This window comes from Gavialis gangeticus, unplaced genomic scaffold (genome assembly GCF_001723915.1).
Source record: "Gavialis gangeticus isolate Ggan-Ray unplaced genomic scaffold, GavGan_comp1, whole genome shotgun sequence".
Taxonomy (NCBI): domain Eukaryota; kingdom Metazoa; phylum Chordata; order Crocodylia; family Gavialidae; genus Gavialis; species Gavialis gangeticus.
In genome coordinates, this window is record NW_017729025.1 from 109,666,886 (window position 1) to 109,684,307 (window position 17,422).

General features: G+C 42.0%; 1 protein-coding gene across 1 annotated transcript in view; it reads right to left on the reverse strand.

Moving 5' to 3' along the window:
• The window catches only part of TRIM44 (tripartite motif containing 44), a gene marked incomplete at its 5' end in the record, with an annotated part of 125,424 nt that overhangs the window by 86,680 nt on the left and 21,322 nt on the right, over positions 1–17,422 (reverse strand). Inside the window, one exon of the mRNA XM_019519388.1 lies at positions 1,401–1,640. Coding sequence (XP_019374933.1) covers positions 1,401–1,640 — 240 coding nt within the window. The remainder of the gene's footprint in view (positions 1–1,400; positions 1,641–17,422) is intronic.

The window sequence follows — 17,422 nt, forward strand, 5'->3', positions numbered from 1 at the left end:
CACACACACACACACACACACACACACACACACACACACACACACACACACACACCAGGTTTAAAGAAAAAAAGTTATTCTCTTCAGGATGAATAACGGAAATACAACCTTTCCTATATAAAGTCTTGGGCAGTATGATTATTATAAGCCAAGTTGGTTCAGTGGTCCCTCTCTTTTCACTGGTCCTTGAAAAAAGTATATGGTGTGAAGTCTTTTTGTTTTTGTGAAGTATTGCTTTGTTTTACTAGCAATAGCCATTCTCTGTTATTTGGTCCTGCTATCCAGCATAGCAAGTCTAGCATGAATTTTAGTATAATGAGGCGGGAGCCTTCAGAGTTTGGTAATGGATCTTTCTTCACATGCTCAGATTTATGAAATATGGAATTTTTTTAGTCACCCCAGTTTGTTTAGCTATAAACTCCTTGGGCCCAATTTTCTTCTCACTTTATTCTAGTTTTACACCAGTATGAAAGGAGACCTAGATCCTTTAGACCGGCTCTTCGTTGTGAGTTTTCAGATATACAGTTATATTGTATTGTAGCATTAGCATGCCTACCTGTTCTACAAAGAACTACAACATAATGACAGTTTAGTTCTGGTGTTGCAATGTCTAAGTGAGGTTGGTTCAATTGTGGACGAGTTTCAAGCCACACTTCATAAAATGCGTTCATCTTCATAATGGACACAAACTAGAAACCTGAATCTAATGACTTCACAATGTACCCAAATTCCATGGCTCAGTCCCTCCGTCAGGTATAATGTTATGCATATGAGGAACAAGGAGACTGCTTCTCTGGTCTACACTATACTCACTCAACTCAAGACCCAGGTAGGGTAAGATGTAGCTTAAATAGGAACACAAACCCTGTGAGATCTACATGCGAGTTCAGAACAAAAGAGGGAATGCCACTGACTTAGAGGCTTTGTTTTCACACGGATGCAGATGTGTCATTATAACTACAATGGTCTCATTTTGCAAAATGGGTATCCCAAAAGAAGGGATTCAGCTCAGAACTCTGGCTGGCCAGGGTTCTGTGGTAACCCCACAGGCATCTACTTAATCAGCCATATTACAAGAATGTTAAAACACTCCTTGATGACTTGTAAAGCTACAGCAGACTTAGAGACTTGGAGCTGCGGCACACCAGAAAGCCACTATTAAGTTGTTAAAGACATTTGGCTTTGTGTTCCTCTTAACTGCTTAGAGCATCTGGGTATCTAATGTAACCACACAACCCATCATGTATTATTACTCACATCTTGGCTTACCACCTTGGGCATTCAGTGGCATTTATAGACATTTTTAACACTGGCATATGCAATAAGAGAGACTCCTTTTTTGAACCTATCACAATGTTTTGCTGCCTCCTGCCAGAACCACAGCTATTCTTAGTTGTTACCTCAGGCTTGAGCAAGGCTAGCTCACTGAAGATGTTTAGCTGCCTCTGGATCTCTACCATCTCGGTCATCAGCTTTGCCATGTGGACATTGATATCAGCCAGCACCTCAGTCACACGAGCAGTGGCCACTGCTTCTTGGAGGTCCACCAGGTGGAGAGCTTTCTGCTCTTCTTCACAGATCAGCTGCCGTACTTTATCAAACTCCTGCTGAATACACAGCTTCATCTCACTCTGGGTCACCTGCAGATCACACACAAGAGAGAGCAATTAGAAAAGGTTCATGATGTAAGTGTCTGAGCTATCGCTCCTCAGTGATTACATGAAGTGGCTAAAGCATAGTTAGTTCCTGCTATCCAAATATTAGAGTCCTTTACCTACACTGTGGCACCTGGGCTCAAAACAAAGGCCAGAAGAACCAGTTTCCAAAAGCCTGTTCCTTTACAGTGGAGTTCACAATTCACTTTCCTCAAGTGAATCCCTGACCTCCCTCTCCTTATAGGAGGTCATTTTCCAAGTAGAAAGGAAGATAGCTATACCAATTTGCTGCCATTTGGGCACAAGCTTTTTTTTATAACCCTCTTAAGTCCCAGGTTATTCCTGAATCTATGTTTTGAGCCCAGCAGCATAAATGTAGAATTCTTATGGGTTGTCTATAATTAAATTGGAAGTTCAGGAAAACAAAAAAAGACTACAGGGATTAAGATAGGACAATCGACTTATGGATAGAGAGGCATGGTGAGACAAAACTGGAGGTACTTAATAAAAGTGACAAGATCAATTACAAGATAAGAACCTAAGAAGCTGACATTATCTCAATTACCAAAGATTAAGCTAAAAACAGAAAAAGTAATTTCATTAAGCTAATTTGATTTTAACTTGGAAGGTTTAAAATTGACATGTACTCTTGGTAGATTGAAGTCTTCAACCATACAGCCATAGGATAAAGACTCCAAGATTTAACAAACAAAACAATCTGGACTCTTTGTTATGACTTACAGCGCTTTGTTCTACCTGCAAAGTAAGTATTGGGTTCATTGGATCCTTGTTAGCAAAGTGATATAGGCAAGCATATGTCAGTTATTTTTCAACACGTGTCAAACTCACCTGGGGCCGCGGGCTGGATCTAGACCACAGAATGGGGGCAGCCACTGTAGCCACTACAGCAGTGGGTCCAGAGGCAGCAGCAGCAGGTCCAATAGCAATGGGAGAGCTTCAGGGACAAGGGTCTGGTAGTGGGTCTAGGGGTGCAATGGGAGACTGGTAGCAGCTCAGGTGGCAAGCCAGCAGGGCCAAAGGGCCCTGTATTCTGTGGCAAGCCATGCTCTCTAGATTCCAGTAGCCCAGCAGGCCAGAGTGAGAGGCTTCATGGAACAAATATTTGACACCCCTGTTTACTGCATGCACTCCCTGAAATTCTTGGGAATCTAGGTACCATATGAAGAACCGGCCCACATTAAAAAACCAGAACTACTACCATAGGTTCCTTCTGCTCATGAATTTCAGCGCATCTTTTATGATGAAGCCTCTCCCTCCCTCACACTCTCCCTAATTTATATATAATCAGCTAAGCAAAGAAAGTTCTGGCACTGAATTTACTTGACTACCACACACCACATATGATGAATAGATCAAGCTACTCACTATGGAATGACAGAGCAGTATTTTATATTATTTAGATAACATCCCTCTGCAGAAAGGTGTATGACTCAGAGCTCTGGATACCAACTTATTATTTCATATCTGCAGAACAGATGCAGCAGGGGGAGTAGCAGTCAAGCCTTCACCAACACTAACTCAAAGTGCTTTTTGGCATACCCTTGAGTGAGGATAGGTCAGAACCTGACCTTGCTCAGGTGCAAATCAGGAATAGTTCCACTTAAATCAATGATGCAGGTGAGATTAGAGTCCAAGCATTTGGCTTAAAGCCAATAAAGGACTTCAGAATCTATAAGTCATGTATTGCAAAGCCTAATTTAGATGCCTGGGCCACTGTAGGAATCCTGGCCCAGGTCTCTTACACATGAAGAGGGAGAGTTACTCTTATTTAAAGAAACTATGGAGATGGTGCTCAACTTTCACATAGTAGCTTGGGGGCGAGGACATTTGTCTAGGAGCAGGAAACCTAAGTTCAAAGCCCTCTTCAGTCCAAGAGGACTGCAATTCACATTCTTCCCTCATGTTGAAGCAGTTTCACTAAGCAGAAAGGAATCAAGATTCCAAGATGAAAGTGAGAGAGAAAGTGTAAGGAATATGATTTGTTGCTTAGTGGGAGCAGAAAATCCTGGCTTGTGGCCTTTGCTCTCAGCTCTGTCTCTGTATTTTACTGAATGGCTCAAATGCAAAAATGAATAAACAGCACAGTATAGGTCCCTTTCCACGTGTGGGCACTCCCACCATGCTTCAGTCTCACCAACTCCTCTTACACTCTTTCTGATCAAAGGGATCTTGCAGTTATGGCTGCCAAGAGACCTGGCTTCAGTGGGAGCACTCTCTGGCACATGGGAGATATGGAAGACCTCTGAAGCTGAGGAAGGCATTGAACCTGGGACTTCTACTCTTCAGCAAGTGTTCTAGCAACTCAGCTGTTACATAAAGTAGGGTAGCAGTATCAATACCATCATCTCCTTACTGCCTGCACTGTGAAAAAGAGGAAATGCTTGTGCTTTGTTAGAGGCCCAGTCCTGTCTGCATGTTCTGGGTGGGCTTTGGCGATGGGAAGCCTATTGTATTGGACCTCTCATAGGACAAAGCACAGTAGTACCTACTTTCTGGGTCCCAACAGATGCAAAACTGTAGGTGACTATGGAAGTTTAGTGTCAAACAGGGAGATGCCTTATAAATTAGACACCTCCAGGGTCAAACAGCTACTGAGTGGTTGTGGTTTTTTTATTGTAGTTTTGGACCAGGATCTTAAACCCACCAAAATCCTTATTTGCATCTCAACCTTTGTCTGTAAAGGGTCTTAACACATGTACATTAATTATATGCATTTTTAAAGGAATATCAAGATGCTAGAATGACTCTCAAAACAGAGAACAACAGGAACACATTTGTTATCCTGACAACCAATTTTAACACTTTTCATGCAGAGGATTCTGTTAATCCTGACAAACATTCACTTTCCTCTGAGTAAGAGTCTGAAATTTAATGCATAAATTCACACTTCCTAAATAGGACACCCTGCAAAAACCTTCAGAATATGGCACAGTTTCTCTATATATTTTTCAACTTTAACAAAAAAAAAATATTATTTCAATTTATTTAAAAACCATATAAAAAGCGGACTTTGGATGCCATATTCACATATGCCATATACATGTCACCTAAATCAATAAAAAGAGCTCCTTATTCTTCCATCCACAATACACAAAAGTTGGGGTTTTTTGGGGAGGGGAGGGAGGCAGGAGAGGGTGGATGCATCTCCCTGACCTCACTCAGAGCTCGCCTGCCACGACTTGAAATGGGAGAAATGATAAGTGTTATTCCCCAAGTGAGGTGAGATGCCACTGACCACCAGGATAGAATTTAACAATGCGTTCTATTTATTGAGTGATTGTTACAAAGTCTTAATGAGCCACGCTTATTGCTCATTAACAGGGATGCAGTTTCCTCATCATCCCACAGACCTGTGCTTGTTGTCCTTTAACAGGGATGCAGTTCCCTCACCACCTCGCTGAGTTTCCCCATGATCCCCTCACCCTAATTTCCTTCTCTAATGTTTTTCTTCCAGGGTCCCTGGAACTGTCTTCAGCCGCCCTCTCTCCCTGCAACCCCTCGGGTAAGTACTCTGCCGCTCACCAGTTGGCTGTCGAATCATGGTCCCTCAGGTTTACGTGTTTCCGTTCTGTCTGTCATCCACCATGGACTCCTTTCTCTCCCCAAGTGCCCTGAGGGCAAGGTCCTGTCCATCGCTGTCTGCCTTTTAAGCATGGTGGCCACTTGCATCTCCCTTATTTCCACCCGGTGCGTAGATCCTCGTCAGTTGGGTCTGGTCGGCTACTAACATAGTCTTTTTCGTGACCCTGTCCCCTTCAGCAACCCAAGTCCCATGTTTTTCCCCAAACAATAGGGTTTCTATCTTAACACCAAGTTATGGCAATAAAATAATAATACTAATGTACTTTAATTTGTATGATGAGATTCTGGCCTCACATGTAGTAAGTGTTGCACAAACTCTTACTACCAATAAGAAATCTCTGTCCCAGGTGGTTTCCAATCTTTCCAGACCCACAACCTCATTTCTAATAGGCTTGTGTTTTTATTCGCAGTTCACACCTGAGCCTTCCAAAAGAACTTCCATAGCATTCATGATCCCACATGGGGTTGTGATCCCTAATTTGGGAATCACTATTAAAGACCTTTTAATTAAAAGAGACAAAACCAAAAGAAGTATTCTCCTTATCTTACAGATTGGAAACAAAGAAAAAGAAAGATTAGAAGTTAAGCTCCCATTTAAGTATTAAAAATGTTTTTCCAATGACCTCAGCTTGTTAGATTTGTCACATTCACTCAGCACCTAACTGTAAGTGATCCTGTTAGAGCCTCTTGGTACTGAGCTATCTGGAAAAACTGGTCCTAGGTAACTTAACGAAGGTCACATTTAAAGACTGATGCACAACAAATACAAATGTCTGGATTCCTATCCCAGTGCCTCCACCACAACCCATTCTTCCTCTCTCAGATCTTACCACATGACTGGTCAACAGTCCCAAATCCTGCATCTTCAGAGCTCCTTCTGCTCTTTTCCTCAGACTTTAAAGTAAAATGAGGTTCTCATGCTCATGCATCCTGGCTAAATTTAAATGCCAAGTTGAAGTTTGAAGAGACTGCATCTGCACTAGCAAACCTGAAATCATAATTCGTAGCACACACTGCTTCACTGATGTTAAATGATGCAGTGACAAGAGTACATCCACATTCATGTCCCTTACCACTGCACACACCAGTAGTGAACATGCAATCAGCTTTTTCTAGCACAGAGTGAGGGGATCTTAGAGATCCTGGATTTAAATTGGAAAACAACCCCCAACAACTTTTCTTTGTTGAAGACCCCAATACCATGCTTTATCCATGGAAAGTGACTGAAAGCCGGGGCAGTCTATGATGGACAATGGTGTTAACATGCTCTGTGTGAAACACTGCTCACTACACAGGCAGCCATGGGATCCCTAGCTAAAACTGGGAGTTACTTTCACGGACTGTCCAACAAAGACTGAACTACAGTAATTCAACCATATGCTGCATTTATTTCATGCAAAAACCTCAATTTAGGTAAAGTCACAGTCAAAAGGAGCATGACCTTATCTCAGAGGGGTAGTCCATGCTCCTCAGGGGACAGACTGTCTTTATCTGTGTCTTGCGCAGCAGCAAGAATATGGTCAGACTTTAGGAAAACTAAACTGTGATCTTATTTCCACATTTACGTAAACACACTTAGATGAAGCAGAATCTGTAAGGTAAGGTCATCCATATGCAAAAGCCATGCAGACTAACAGATATAGGTGTTGTAACAGGGAGACTGAATGCTCAGCATGGATGGATGGGTGTGCCATAGTAAGATCCCCTTCCCACTTACAGAACAAGATGGTTTTAGTGAGCATCTATGACGTACACATAGTTTGAGAATAGGAAGAAAATAGCTGAATGTCAGAATTAATGTACTACTTCAGGTTCAGATGAACTGGGTGGGAGAGAACACAGCCTTCCTAAATCCAACTGATTTTTGAAGAGTCATAAACAACCCAATTAGCTAAAGCAGCATTCGGCTGCCCTGACTATGAGATCATGCTTTTTCTCTGCAATCCCACCACCTTCAGAATCAAGTGAGGCAGGGGTCTTGCCTACTGCTTCTCTCTCACTACACAGCACAGGTTCATCACCAAAGCAGATCTGCTCTGCACACTGAATTAGGCAGTTGCCCAAGCCAAAAAAAAAAAGTATACAATCCTGTTATTAAAGGCTATGTTATAATGCTTCTTTGGGTTTTATCTCTTTTAATTAAAAGGTCTTTAATAGTGATTCCCAGTTCTGGGCTGCCTGTACTGTCCCACCATAAATGAACAGAAGTCCATTGCAAGAAAGCAGCAAAAAACTGTTACTACCAACTAGGTCACAGCCACAATTTGGGGCATTTGTGGAATGGCGTTCTGTCTGCTTGGACTCTTGTGCTATCATAAACATTTTTATAGCAGCACAAAGGTGACTTCTGTTTGCAGCCCATCTCTTCTCCACCCCTAGGTCCTTATCCCCATTTCATTCTCCTTGCCTACCCATTGTACCCCAAACTGCTTGCCCTATAATCCTTGTTACTAGGTCCTGACTCCTCATTCAATCCATTTTCTGGTCCAGGTCCCCCCTCATAGTTCATCTGCTCCCTTTCTTCACCTGCCCCAGCCTCTGGTTATCCTCACCTCATCCTGTCCCTATCTTTTCTCTTAAGATAACTTTCAGTCTCCCCCTCCCCGGTTTCTCATCCATTACCAGTTTCCAGGCCCAGTTTCCTAGTCCAGCTATATCTACCTGTCTACCCACCCCAGTTTACAATCCCATGTGGCCCCTTACTCCAATCCACTCCTTTCTCTTCCTGGCCTGATTCTTGTCCCTTTTATGCTTCATATTTTACCTACAATGTTGATGGATTACTGAAGACACAAAGGCTCTCTGCTCTCAGTGCCAGGCCCTAGTCTCAACTTAAGCTAAAGCAGCAATTACAGAGAAGTTGTACTTTATCTTTGCATCCTTGAGCTGGAGAATGCTCTGCTACTCTCTGGGGATAGCACATGCACAATTTGGTTAATTTTAACAGCTGTGAGATGAAGCAGGTTCTTTTCATCTGTGGCACTGATGTGCATGCAGGCTGGTCAGCACTAGAAGTAACAAACATAGTGAGCCCAGAATTTAAAAAATGTGGCTGCTAAGAACAAAATAAGGAGGGGTGGGGAATTTTAGTCTCCAAATCACTGGCATTTCCAAAGATGTGACATACTCCTAGCATAGAAAAACCTGATAGAGTCCTGAACAATCAAAACCAGGGTGGAAAGTAATTGAAAGTATCAGGCACCCCTAAAAGGTGGCACTACCAAATTTGCCGATATTACAGTTAAAAAAAAAAAAGAACTGAGATCAAGACACAACAGTATCATAGGTATAATTCTTTAAACTGGCAACACTTAACCCCTGATCACCAGCAGGGCTGTTACCAGCCAATAACCGGACATGCAATACTTTTACTTTTAATTAGCATTGTCAGAAAATGATAAAAACGTATGCTGGAAGGTCTCCTGGAAAAAATATTCATGGGGCATCCTCCAGCAAAAACTCTCCAGGGTCAAGGGCAGGAAGCAGCACAAACATAAAGCCGAAATGCTTCACCTACTTCAGAAACATTCATCCTATTAGCCAGACTTCCTGCCAGGTATAAAGGAAGCCATTCTGTGCCTCACCTTACGAGGGGAGGATTGAAATGAAGCTAGAATATAAAGTACAGATCTAATAATAAAAATCAAGGTACAGGCATCATCTCCGGTGTTCATTTGAATGGTCAGCATTCTGAAAAGAAAGAAGAAAAAACCTAGTGGGAGAGGATGGCACCTTTGAGTCTGCCCTATCCCAGCCAACACAGTAGCAGCAGGCCCTGTAGTGAAGGCACATCAGGATTTTGAAATTCATAAGAAAGGAATGAGAATTTCTGCATTTGTTCTTACTCTATTTACCTGGTTGCCTTGCAGGGTGTTATGGGGGCGGCATATTTTGTTGTTGTTGTTTTGAGAACTCTAATTAGAGAACTGGATCTGAGCACTAGAAATACTCTCTACACACATTTCTTCCAAAAACTGGCTAGCATAAGGGCCTTGTTTCAAGTGAATTCGCAATCTCAACATAATCCCCTAATCAGCTTCTCTCTTCACCTCTCTACAATGGGGACAGACAGAAGGAAGGAACAAGGTTGAGTAGCCAACCAGATTCCACTGCTTGTTCAAATGACAAGGCAGTGGTACCTACTGGACATCTTCTAATCAGGTACCTGCAGTTAAGTCATTTTATGTACAGAAAATTCGGGATCTTTCTTTAGGGGTGAAAAAGATGGGAGAGAAGGTAACTCGATTTAGTCCTCATACACATGTGCAGTATGAGAGCATGTGATCATGAAATTATAGATTACTTTAGAAATATAGATTACTTTACCGCAGGGCTCCCCTCCTGCCAAATGTCTGGACCTGTGGGGGGCTCCAGACCCTGCGTGCTGGATTGGGCACCTGATTCCAGGGCGTGGAGGAAGCACTGGGCCAGAAGGGGAAGATGCCAGACCCCAGGGCCCAATCCTGGCATGTGGGACTGGATCCAACCCACAAGCCTGCCCCACTTTACTTATCTGGTCTGCAGGGCCAAACATTGAGCACCACTGGACTGCTCCATTTGCAAACATCCCTGGAATGCTCTGGGCAGATGTCAAGAAGGAAAATTTAAACAACTATAAATCTTGCCTTTCCTAACTTCTGAGTACTGAATTAACACCAATATGTTCTTTGAAGACTTTGATGTGTTATTTAATGTATTTCAGCCTGCAGAGTAAGGCCGTAGAGTCAACTTGATGGCATTTCTATTGATCTGTGAGATAGTGTGCATGACACATTTTAACACAGAAAATTCAAGACACAGAAGTGACAGGAACTGCAATCAAGTCACAGAACCTGAAATAAAACAATTGGGATTAAAGGAGACAGAGCAAAGCAACTGCAGGAGCAATTACAAGAATGCCAAGAAGACTACTCTAAATGCCAGGGTATAAACACCAGCAGTACAGTAAAACTGCAAACAGCAACAAGTTACTAACCCAGAGTCAAATCAAGTCTGTGGCAAAGAGGGAGCTGAATGTATACCTTCAGGCTCCTAAGGCCTTATTCTCCTTTGTTTTATACCACATGCAGACATTGGCAACAAGATGTTGTATAGGGGGACAGTATCTTCCGATAGAACATACATAAATGACTGCTGCAGCTACCTTTGTGCCACCAACATTCATCCTAAGCACACCATTAGATCCATCATCTACAACCAAGTTAGAACTGTATCTGCTCTGATCCCACTGACTGGGATGCATACCAGAGGGATCTGAAATAGCGATTCCTACACTTAAAATGAACTCTCCAAACCAGAGCCACTCAAATTAACAGCCAAACTCAGACCTCAGTCTCACCTGCTATAATACCAACCATGTGATAAGGGCAACAGAATTCCTCTAGTTGCCACCTACAGTTTGAACACTTTGAATACATCATTAAATGGCCTCCAACCCCTCTCAGAAAATGACAAATATCTCAAGGCAACCCTGGATATAGCCAATCTGTGGTATGTGTGCCATAAGTGACACCAGCAGCCTCTCTATGGTATACAGCAGATCAGGGAGGAAGCAGGGAGCACAGCTGCAGAATGGGCAGAGATGAAAGCAGAGAAGCAGGTCAGACAGAGAAAGGGGACTTGAGTAGTACTTGCAGAGGGTATGTGTCTTAATTTGTACCATGTTGCCAAAAATGTTGACCCACACTGGACTATGGGTAACTGCACTAGCTTTGAAACTCCAGATGTTTATTCCTAGGTCCTTTGACAAGTTTACTGCCTTGTTTATCCCTATTGACCACTCTAATCCTTTTGCTTCTTTTAGCAATGCCCATTCCCATCCTTTCCTTTATATTTAAATTAGTCTCCATTTCATACCCATTCCTTCTCCAAGTCCATTCATAGCATCTGACAAAGAAGGCTGTCTTCCGAAAGCTCATACCTCTGAGCCAGTTAGTCCCAAAGATGCCACCCTGCTCTACCTTCTATAGTCCTATAGTAGCGGTGGCCTCAACTAACAGACATTCAGTTCCTGTGCTAAATACCTGTCAGATAAAAGGCCATTAACTCCCCTCCAATTAAAATTGCAGCCTCCACTCATAATTCAAACCAATCCAAGCAATTTCAAGAACAGTCATTCACAAGACATCTCAGTTCATCTGTTTACAATGCAATTTAGTCCCATTAAAAATGATGGCTCTGACAATGGCTCAGCATTGCATTAGTACATTGTGTGTTTGGCTTTGATGGTTACGTGTCCAAAGTATGAGGTCAGTGTAAATGGAAGTTAATGAACAGCAACTGCTCAGAACAAAGCCGAGCAGATACACATTATGGACAGCCAGCTAACATGTTATTGTTGGCCCAAACTTCTTGCCCAACTGGTGTTCCTGAACTGGCGGTTGGGAGGGCACCATCTGGCAAGCTGGCCACAATGCAGCCCCACATGGGAAAGAAGCTTGACCCAGGTCTGTGGAGAGGGAAGGGGGAGTAACCTGACCCTGGTGGGGGGTGGGGGGGGAGGTGAATGGATGTGTCCAGGTCCCAATCCAGCCCCACAGAGGGGAGAGGTTATGCCCAATCCTACGGAGGGGAGAAGGGGGCGTGGTTAAGACCCAACCTGGCCTGTGGGGAGATAAGGGGGTACGGCCCAACTCAAACCGACTCTGCAGGAAGAAATGGGGTGTGGCCAGGCCTTAACCCAGTCCAATGGGGGGTGGAACATGGCCCAACTCCAATCCAGAAGCGGGGTGAGGGCCTGGCCACTAACACAAATGAAATTGCACCAATGGTAGCTCTAGTGTGGGAGATTTTAACAGTGGAGGACAGAAGAGGAAATCTAATGTAAATTAAGCCAGAGCTGATCAGAAGAATTAAACCCAATTCCTACTGGATTACACAGTGAAGGAGCAATCTACCTAGTGAATTTCCAAATGGAGCCTCACCTGCAACCTGCAGGGAAAGCATTACATCATCAACTCCAATTGTTACATTCTCCTTGCCTAGTAAATTCAGGATTAAACAGACTCTAGAAGAGTTCTCAGTGAAAATGCAGCAGCACAAGGACAGATCAAAGAAATAAGCCTATCCCTTTAAGAGTGTACTCTTGGCCAAACCACATGTATGTCACCATAACAGCTGCCTCAGCCCCAAGCACTCAGAAAAGTGATTTTTTGCTGCCCAGGTACTCTTCATTTGAACTGAAAAAAATAATTCCTTCGAACAAAGCTACACTGTACGTCTTGAATAAAGCTTTCCAGAAACAGAATGTTAACTAGGGACTCAACTGTTCCATGCCGATCGGTTACACAGCTAATGTGCTGTTCAGACAACACATGCCACATTTCTGACCTCTGATCGCATGACACTATCCAATTTCTCCAAGTGTTTGATAAAGGTCATGGATACCAGTCACAATTGATCACGCCACTTTCAGGCTTACTCTGCCATACACCATCCTTGGATTCCAAACAAACTTTCCTTCCCAAGAGTTTTACAAACCAAGGGCCCAACACCCCTCCCATAGAAGTCTGTTGAGAAATTTCCACAGCCTCCATTGGTAGCAAGACTGGGCCCAGAGGTCCCTTTTCATTCGCCAATGAAACAGAGCAGATTACTAAGAGTGTATGGCTCAGGAAGATGTAAAATAAAGAAAAAGACAATAGGAAAGGAAAGCAAATAGCTAGGGCACTAAGTCTGAACTCAGGAAATCAAGTTCAGTTCCCCTAGGCTCCCTATGTGACAGCAGGCAAGTTCTTTGTCTCCCCTTGTGCTTCATTTCCCCATCTGTAAAATGGAGATGGCAATGCTGCTTATGACATATGGTGCTATGAAGGTGAGTACATTAACAATCACGAGATGCTCAGATGCTAAGGTACATTAGCATCCGAGATAATTATTATTGGAGAGAGACAGAAGAACATGCTATTCAACAGAAGTGCTAGAGGGTATATAAGTGTACACTAGTATACAAAAAAAAAGTGACATAACATTGGATACTTAGCTAGGATCAGCATTACCAGCTTTGTTTTTTGCTATATTTAACCACCTGTGGCAATTAGACTTGTTTTGCATCTCCGTTGAGAATGAGCACATTCAGCAATAGCACCTTTCCATCCACTGTGGTAAGGCCTGATTTCTACACTGACCAAAGGGAAAAATACTCTTCCTACTCAGTCATAATTCCCCTTCCTGGGAGGTCATCCACCCCAAAAAAAAAAGACTGAATTGGTTTGACTTTATTTTGCCTGCAAAATCTTACAAAGTCACAGCAATGCCAAAAGCATTTTAAAAATCCAGTTATTTCTGTCCACAGTAACATAGCATTGTCAATATTATTAGAGCCATTTTCTCTGTGGGAATTTTATTACAGATCAATACAATTTGTGTTACTTGTCAGGAAGATTAGTAATTGGATGACTACCAACAAGACCCTTCTCCATCCTGCTGCTATTCTCTACCCGACTTCTTTCTCCTTTCTGTAAGTTCTTCTTGGCACATAATAAGTAAGACAGTGAGTGATCCCAGAGCTGAAATGAGATTCAATGCTTGATCATTATCTAAAAGAGTTTCCCTCAATTCATAAAAAGTTCAGGGTTATGCCCCTTTGCTTAAGACATGCTAGACACTCAGCCCAAACTAAACAGGGGAAAGAACTAGGAAGGGGAAGAAAAGACTGTCAAATAACACTCAGCAGCTTTATCACTATTATCATAGTGAAGTTTTATATGTAGGCACAGAGACTCCTAAATTAAATGTCAAATATCATCTGGCGTTGGAAATATGAAGTGTAGTCGCCTATAGGGAAAAAGTGTCTGACAGCTCCACTCTGCTTGTCAAAATAGCATTTGCCTCATAATCTGCGATTCATATGCCCAAACAACTAGTTGCCAGAAAAATGCTACTGGAGACTACTCGCTAAAGCTTACAGCAAAAGGAGGACAAAGAAAAAAACCTTAAGTAGGGTGATTTTTTTAAATTGTATTGAGCTGCTTAATGTGTTTTCCTGCTAATACTAATGAAGCAGATTATTTATTATACAGAATTTTTCACATTTAAGACAAAATGATGATTAAAGAGCAATTAATCTTCTCTTCTTCCTGTCTTTTTCTGCATCTTCTTCCACTGTTTAAGAATCTTGCAACTGTTTCACTTTTTAGACAAGTCGTGGACTGTTGTTGCCTTTTTTCCAAGCTGGCTCCAGAAAGGCTGCCAACTGGAGTTTAAAGTCTAGTTAATTGCTTCAGTGCACTGACTTCCTCTTTGTACAGGGAATGTACAGACATACACAAAATCCCAACACAGGCTCATAACAGCTGTCATTTTAATACAGCTACCCTGTCAGCCAGTTTAGTAAAAACTAAATTCTGTATAAAAGAGAAAGAATTTTTTAAATCCAGGGACTGTTGCATTTGTTACTTTTGTAATTATACAATGAAACTACACAATGATCAGGGTACTCATGCAAAATCCAGGCTGACGACTGTCTGGATTTTAAGGTAAAATACTCAAGATAGAAAGTTTGTTTTCAGAAAAGCAAGATAATTTAGAGGGCTCCCAGTTTTCCTAGCTGTCTGATCCTGGCAGTTGAGAGGCACCCTTGGCTCTCATTAACCACAGCAGGAGTTAAGGATGCTTAATAACTCATAAGTTACAGACATCATTCTGTGCCTGTATGTACTAATTTATTGGGATTATGTTGAACTCTTGTCTGTAGCAGCTCAAGATATGAGCAGGATGGTTAAGCACTGGAACAGATTACCTAGCATGCCCATGGAAGCCCTGTAGCTCTAAAGTTTTAACTGCAGGTTACACAAACAATTTCTTTGGAATGGTTTGCAAACATGAAAGATAATCCCACTTGGAGCAGGGGGTTGGACTAACATCCGGACCTCCTGAGATCCCTTCCACTCCCATCTTTCTATGATTCTAAGATATACTACAAGAGCAGAATATAGGTTTAGAGTCTGTAGTTACAGGGTTAGTCTTTTGATATGTGGAGCCCAGGTAGGAGCAGGACTTCCAAATAACCAGATGGGGGTTTCCCTCATTTTCCAAAAAGTGGCAAGGTACAGGAATGTAGTTTAGACAGGGAATTGCTGGGAGCATGTGGGGCTACTAAACTGTTGCCCATGCCCTCCTATTTTATGTTAATTCAGTATAGGCCACCTATAAATATGTTTGGATTTTTTTGATGGTACAACAGAAAAACACTTATTCCAATTATACACAACTGTATTAAACTGGTTATCAAAGAGCAGATCCAATAATCACACCAAAAATGAATCAACTTCACCACCACAAAGAGGGGAGTAATGGTAGGCCTGAAGGAGAACAAACTCGGGCTGTCACAGACCAAATGGATTCCAAAGGCTTCTCACCAAATGTCTTCTTTGGTCCTTAAATACTTCAGAATAAAGGCCTGCATCATCAGGAGCCAGGCATTAAAAATTATCTTCAGCGAGGGGATAGAAGAATGGGATACAGGTTGAGTAACAGACTCTTAACATTTCAGCTGAACTACCAGGAATGTACTCATCAGTAACCTAACCAAGTTCCCTCTCCACTCCACCCCTCTTGTTCTACTTCCATTCAAGATATCACACCAACATGTGAAACGAAAGGGTATTTTCAGGAACCAATTTATAACCCTGAAACTTACAGATGAAAGAAAAAATCTTAGCATGTTGTACCTTAAAATATATATTATACCTATTCTATCCACTATCCTCAGGACCTTGGAGGAATTACTGGTCCTTGTGACCTTTTTTAATTAAAGAAATAAAAGGATATTTAAAAAGAGGGTGGAGAGATGGTGGGGAGAAGTTGCTGGAATCCATCCAAGTCTTAGCAGGGAAGGGCTGCTAGATTTATATTAGATGAAATCATAAATCTTCATCCACCCTTTGCAGAGCACTAATGCTAAAAATAACTACAATGCCTGTGGGACTTCAACATTTGGATTAATCAAGTCTTCTGGTGCTAGAGGGAAAAAAGCTATAGGAACAAAGTGCTGGAGGATTTCTAGGCCAGAGCATTCAGGCAAGGACGCAGCATCCAGAGAATGAACTGCCATTTGTTTCTGGTTCAGGCAGATGTTCCAAGAAGATTAGAGCACAGAAAGCGGGAAAAAACACCCTTCAGTCACAAAGCAATCTGCTAGAAAAGGAAACAGAGATATGGGCCGGGGTAGAGGAAAGCTGTCAACTATCGCAAGAAAGCTCAATTAATGTGAATGTTAGGATAGCAAATATTTTAGTTCTAGTGTATGAACAAGTGTGGAGCATTCAGCATCTAGATGCCCACAGACACAGATTTCTTCTTGCTGTTTCATAACAACACATACTTTGTAAACTGTTGTAGTACTAATAAATGATCGGAATCTGAAGGGAAACACAGAGGTTGTCAGGAAACTGCAGGGGAACAAGAGTGCATAGGTTTAAAGATGAGGAAAGACCTACTGGATCATCTAATCAATCAACCCTGGCCACTAAATTATGCTATTTTTTGACCTTGCTTTATTTTCCATGAACAAAGTAACGGGGCTTCCCTTGAGAGGTTCTTATATTATCTAACAGATTTCACTGCTTTGAAATTCTTCCCCAATACTTTGCTTAAATCTGCTTTCCTTTAACATTGTTCCTCAAGACCTTGGGCAGTTTCTTGTCTGAACCATCACAGTAAAAAAACCCTGCTGAAGTATATACACATTGGGGATTTAGAAACCTCCTCCCTGTCTCTCACAAGATTGTTCAACAGCATTCCTTCCAGTTTTTGGCTTCCCCTCCTAACTTCTCACTGCTGACCCCTCAGATGAAGCACCACAGCATCATCATCTGGCATTTCCATTACTATTTTTGTCATGCTAACAGGTATGGTAAATTCCTGTTATTTGCATAGTCTTCCTCTCTCCCTACCAACAAAATCATAGGATGAATATGCTAATAAGAAAAGAAATGAAAAGCAGCAAAAAGAAACAAAACCGAAATGGAACAGGAAGCATAACTCCCAAACATAATATTAACACCAAACTGTAAATCTCTCCGTGTGTTTTTTTGTCAACACTTAAACAATCACTGGTAAATAAATAAAGAATGATAACTGCTGTTCAATCCTATTTTATACCCCACTGTGCCCTTACACTTGACCATGTGCTTACAAATAATGAACAGAAAATACTACCTGTA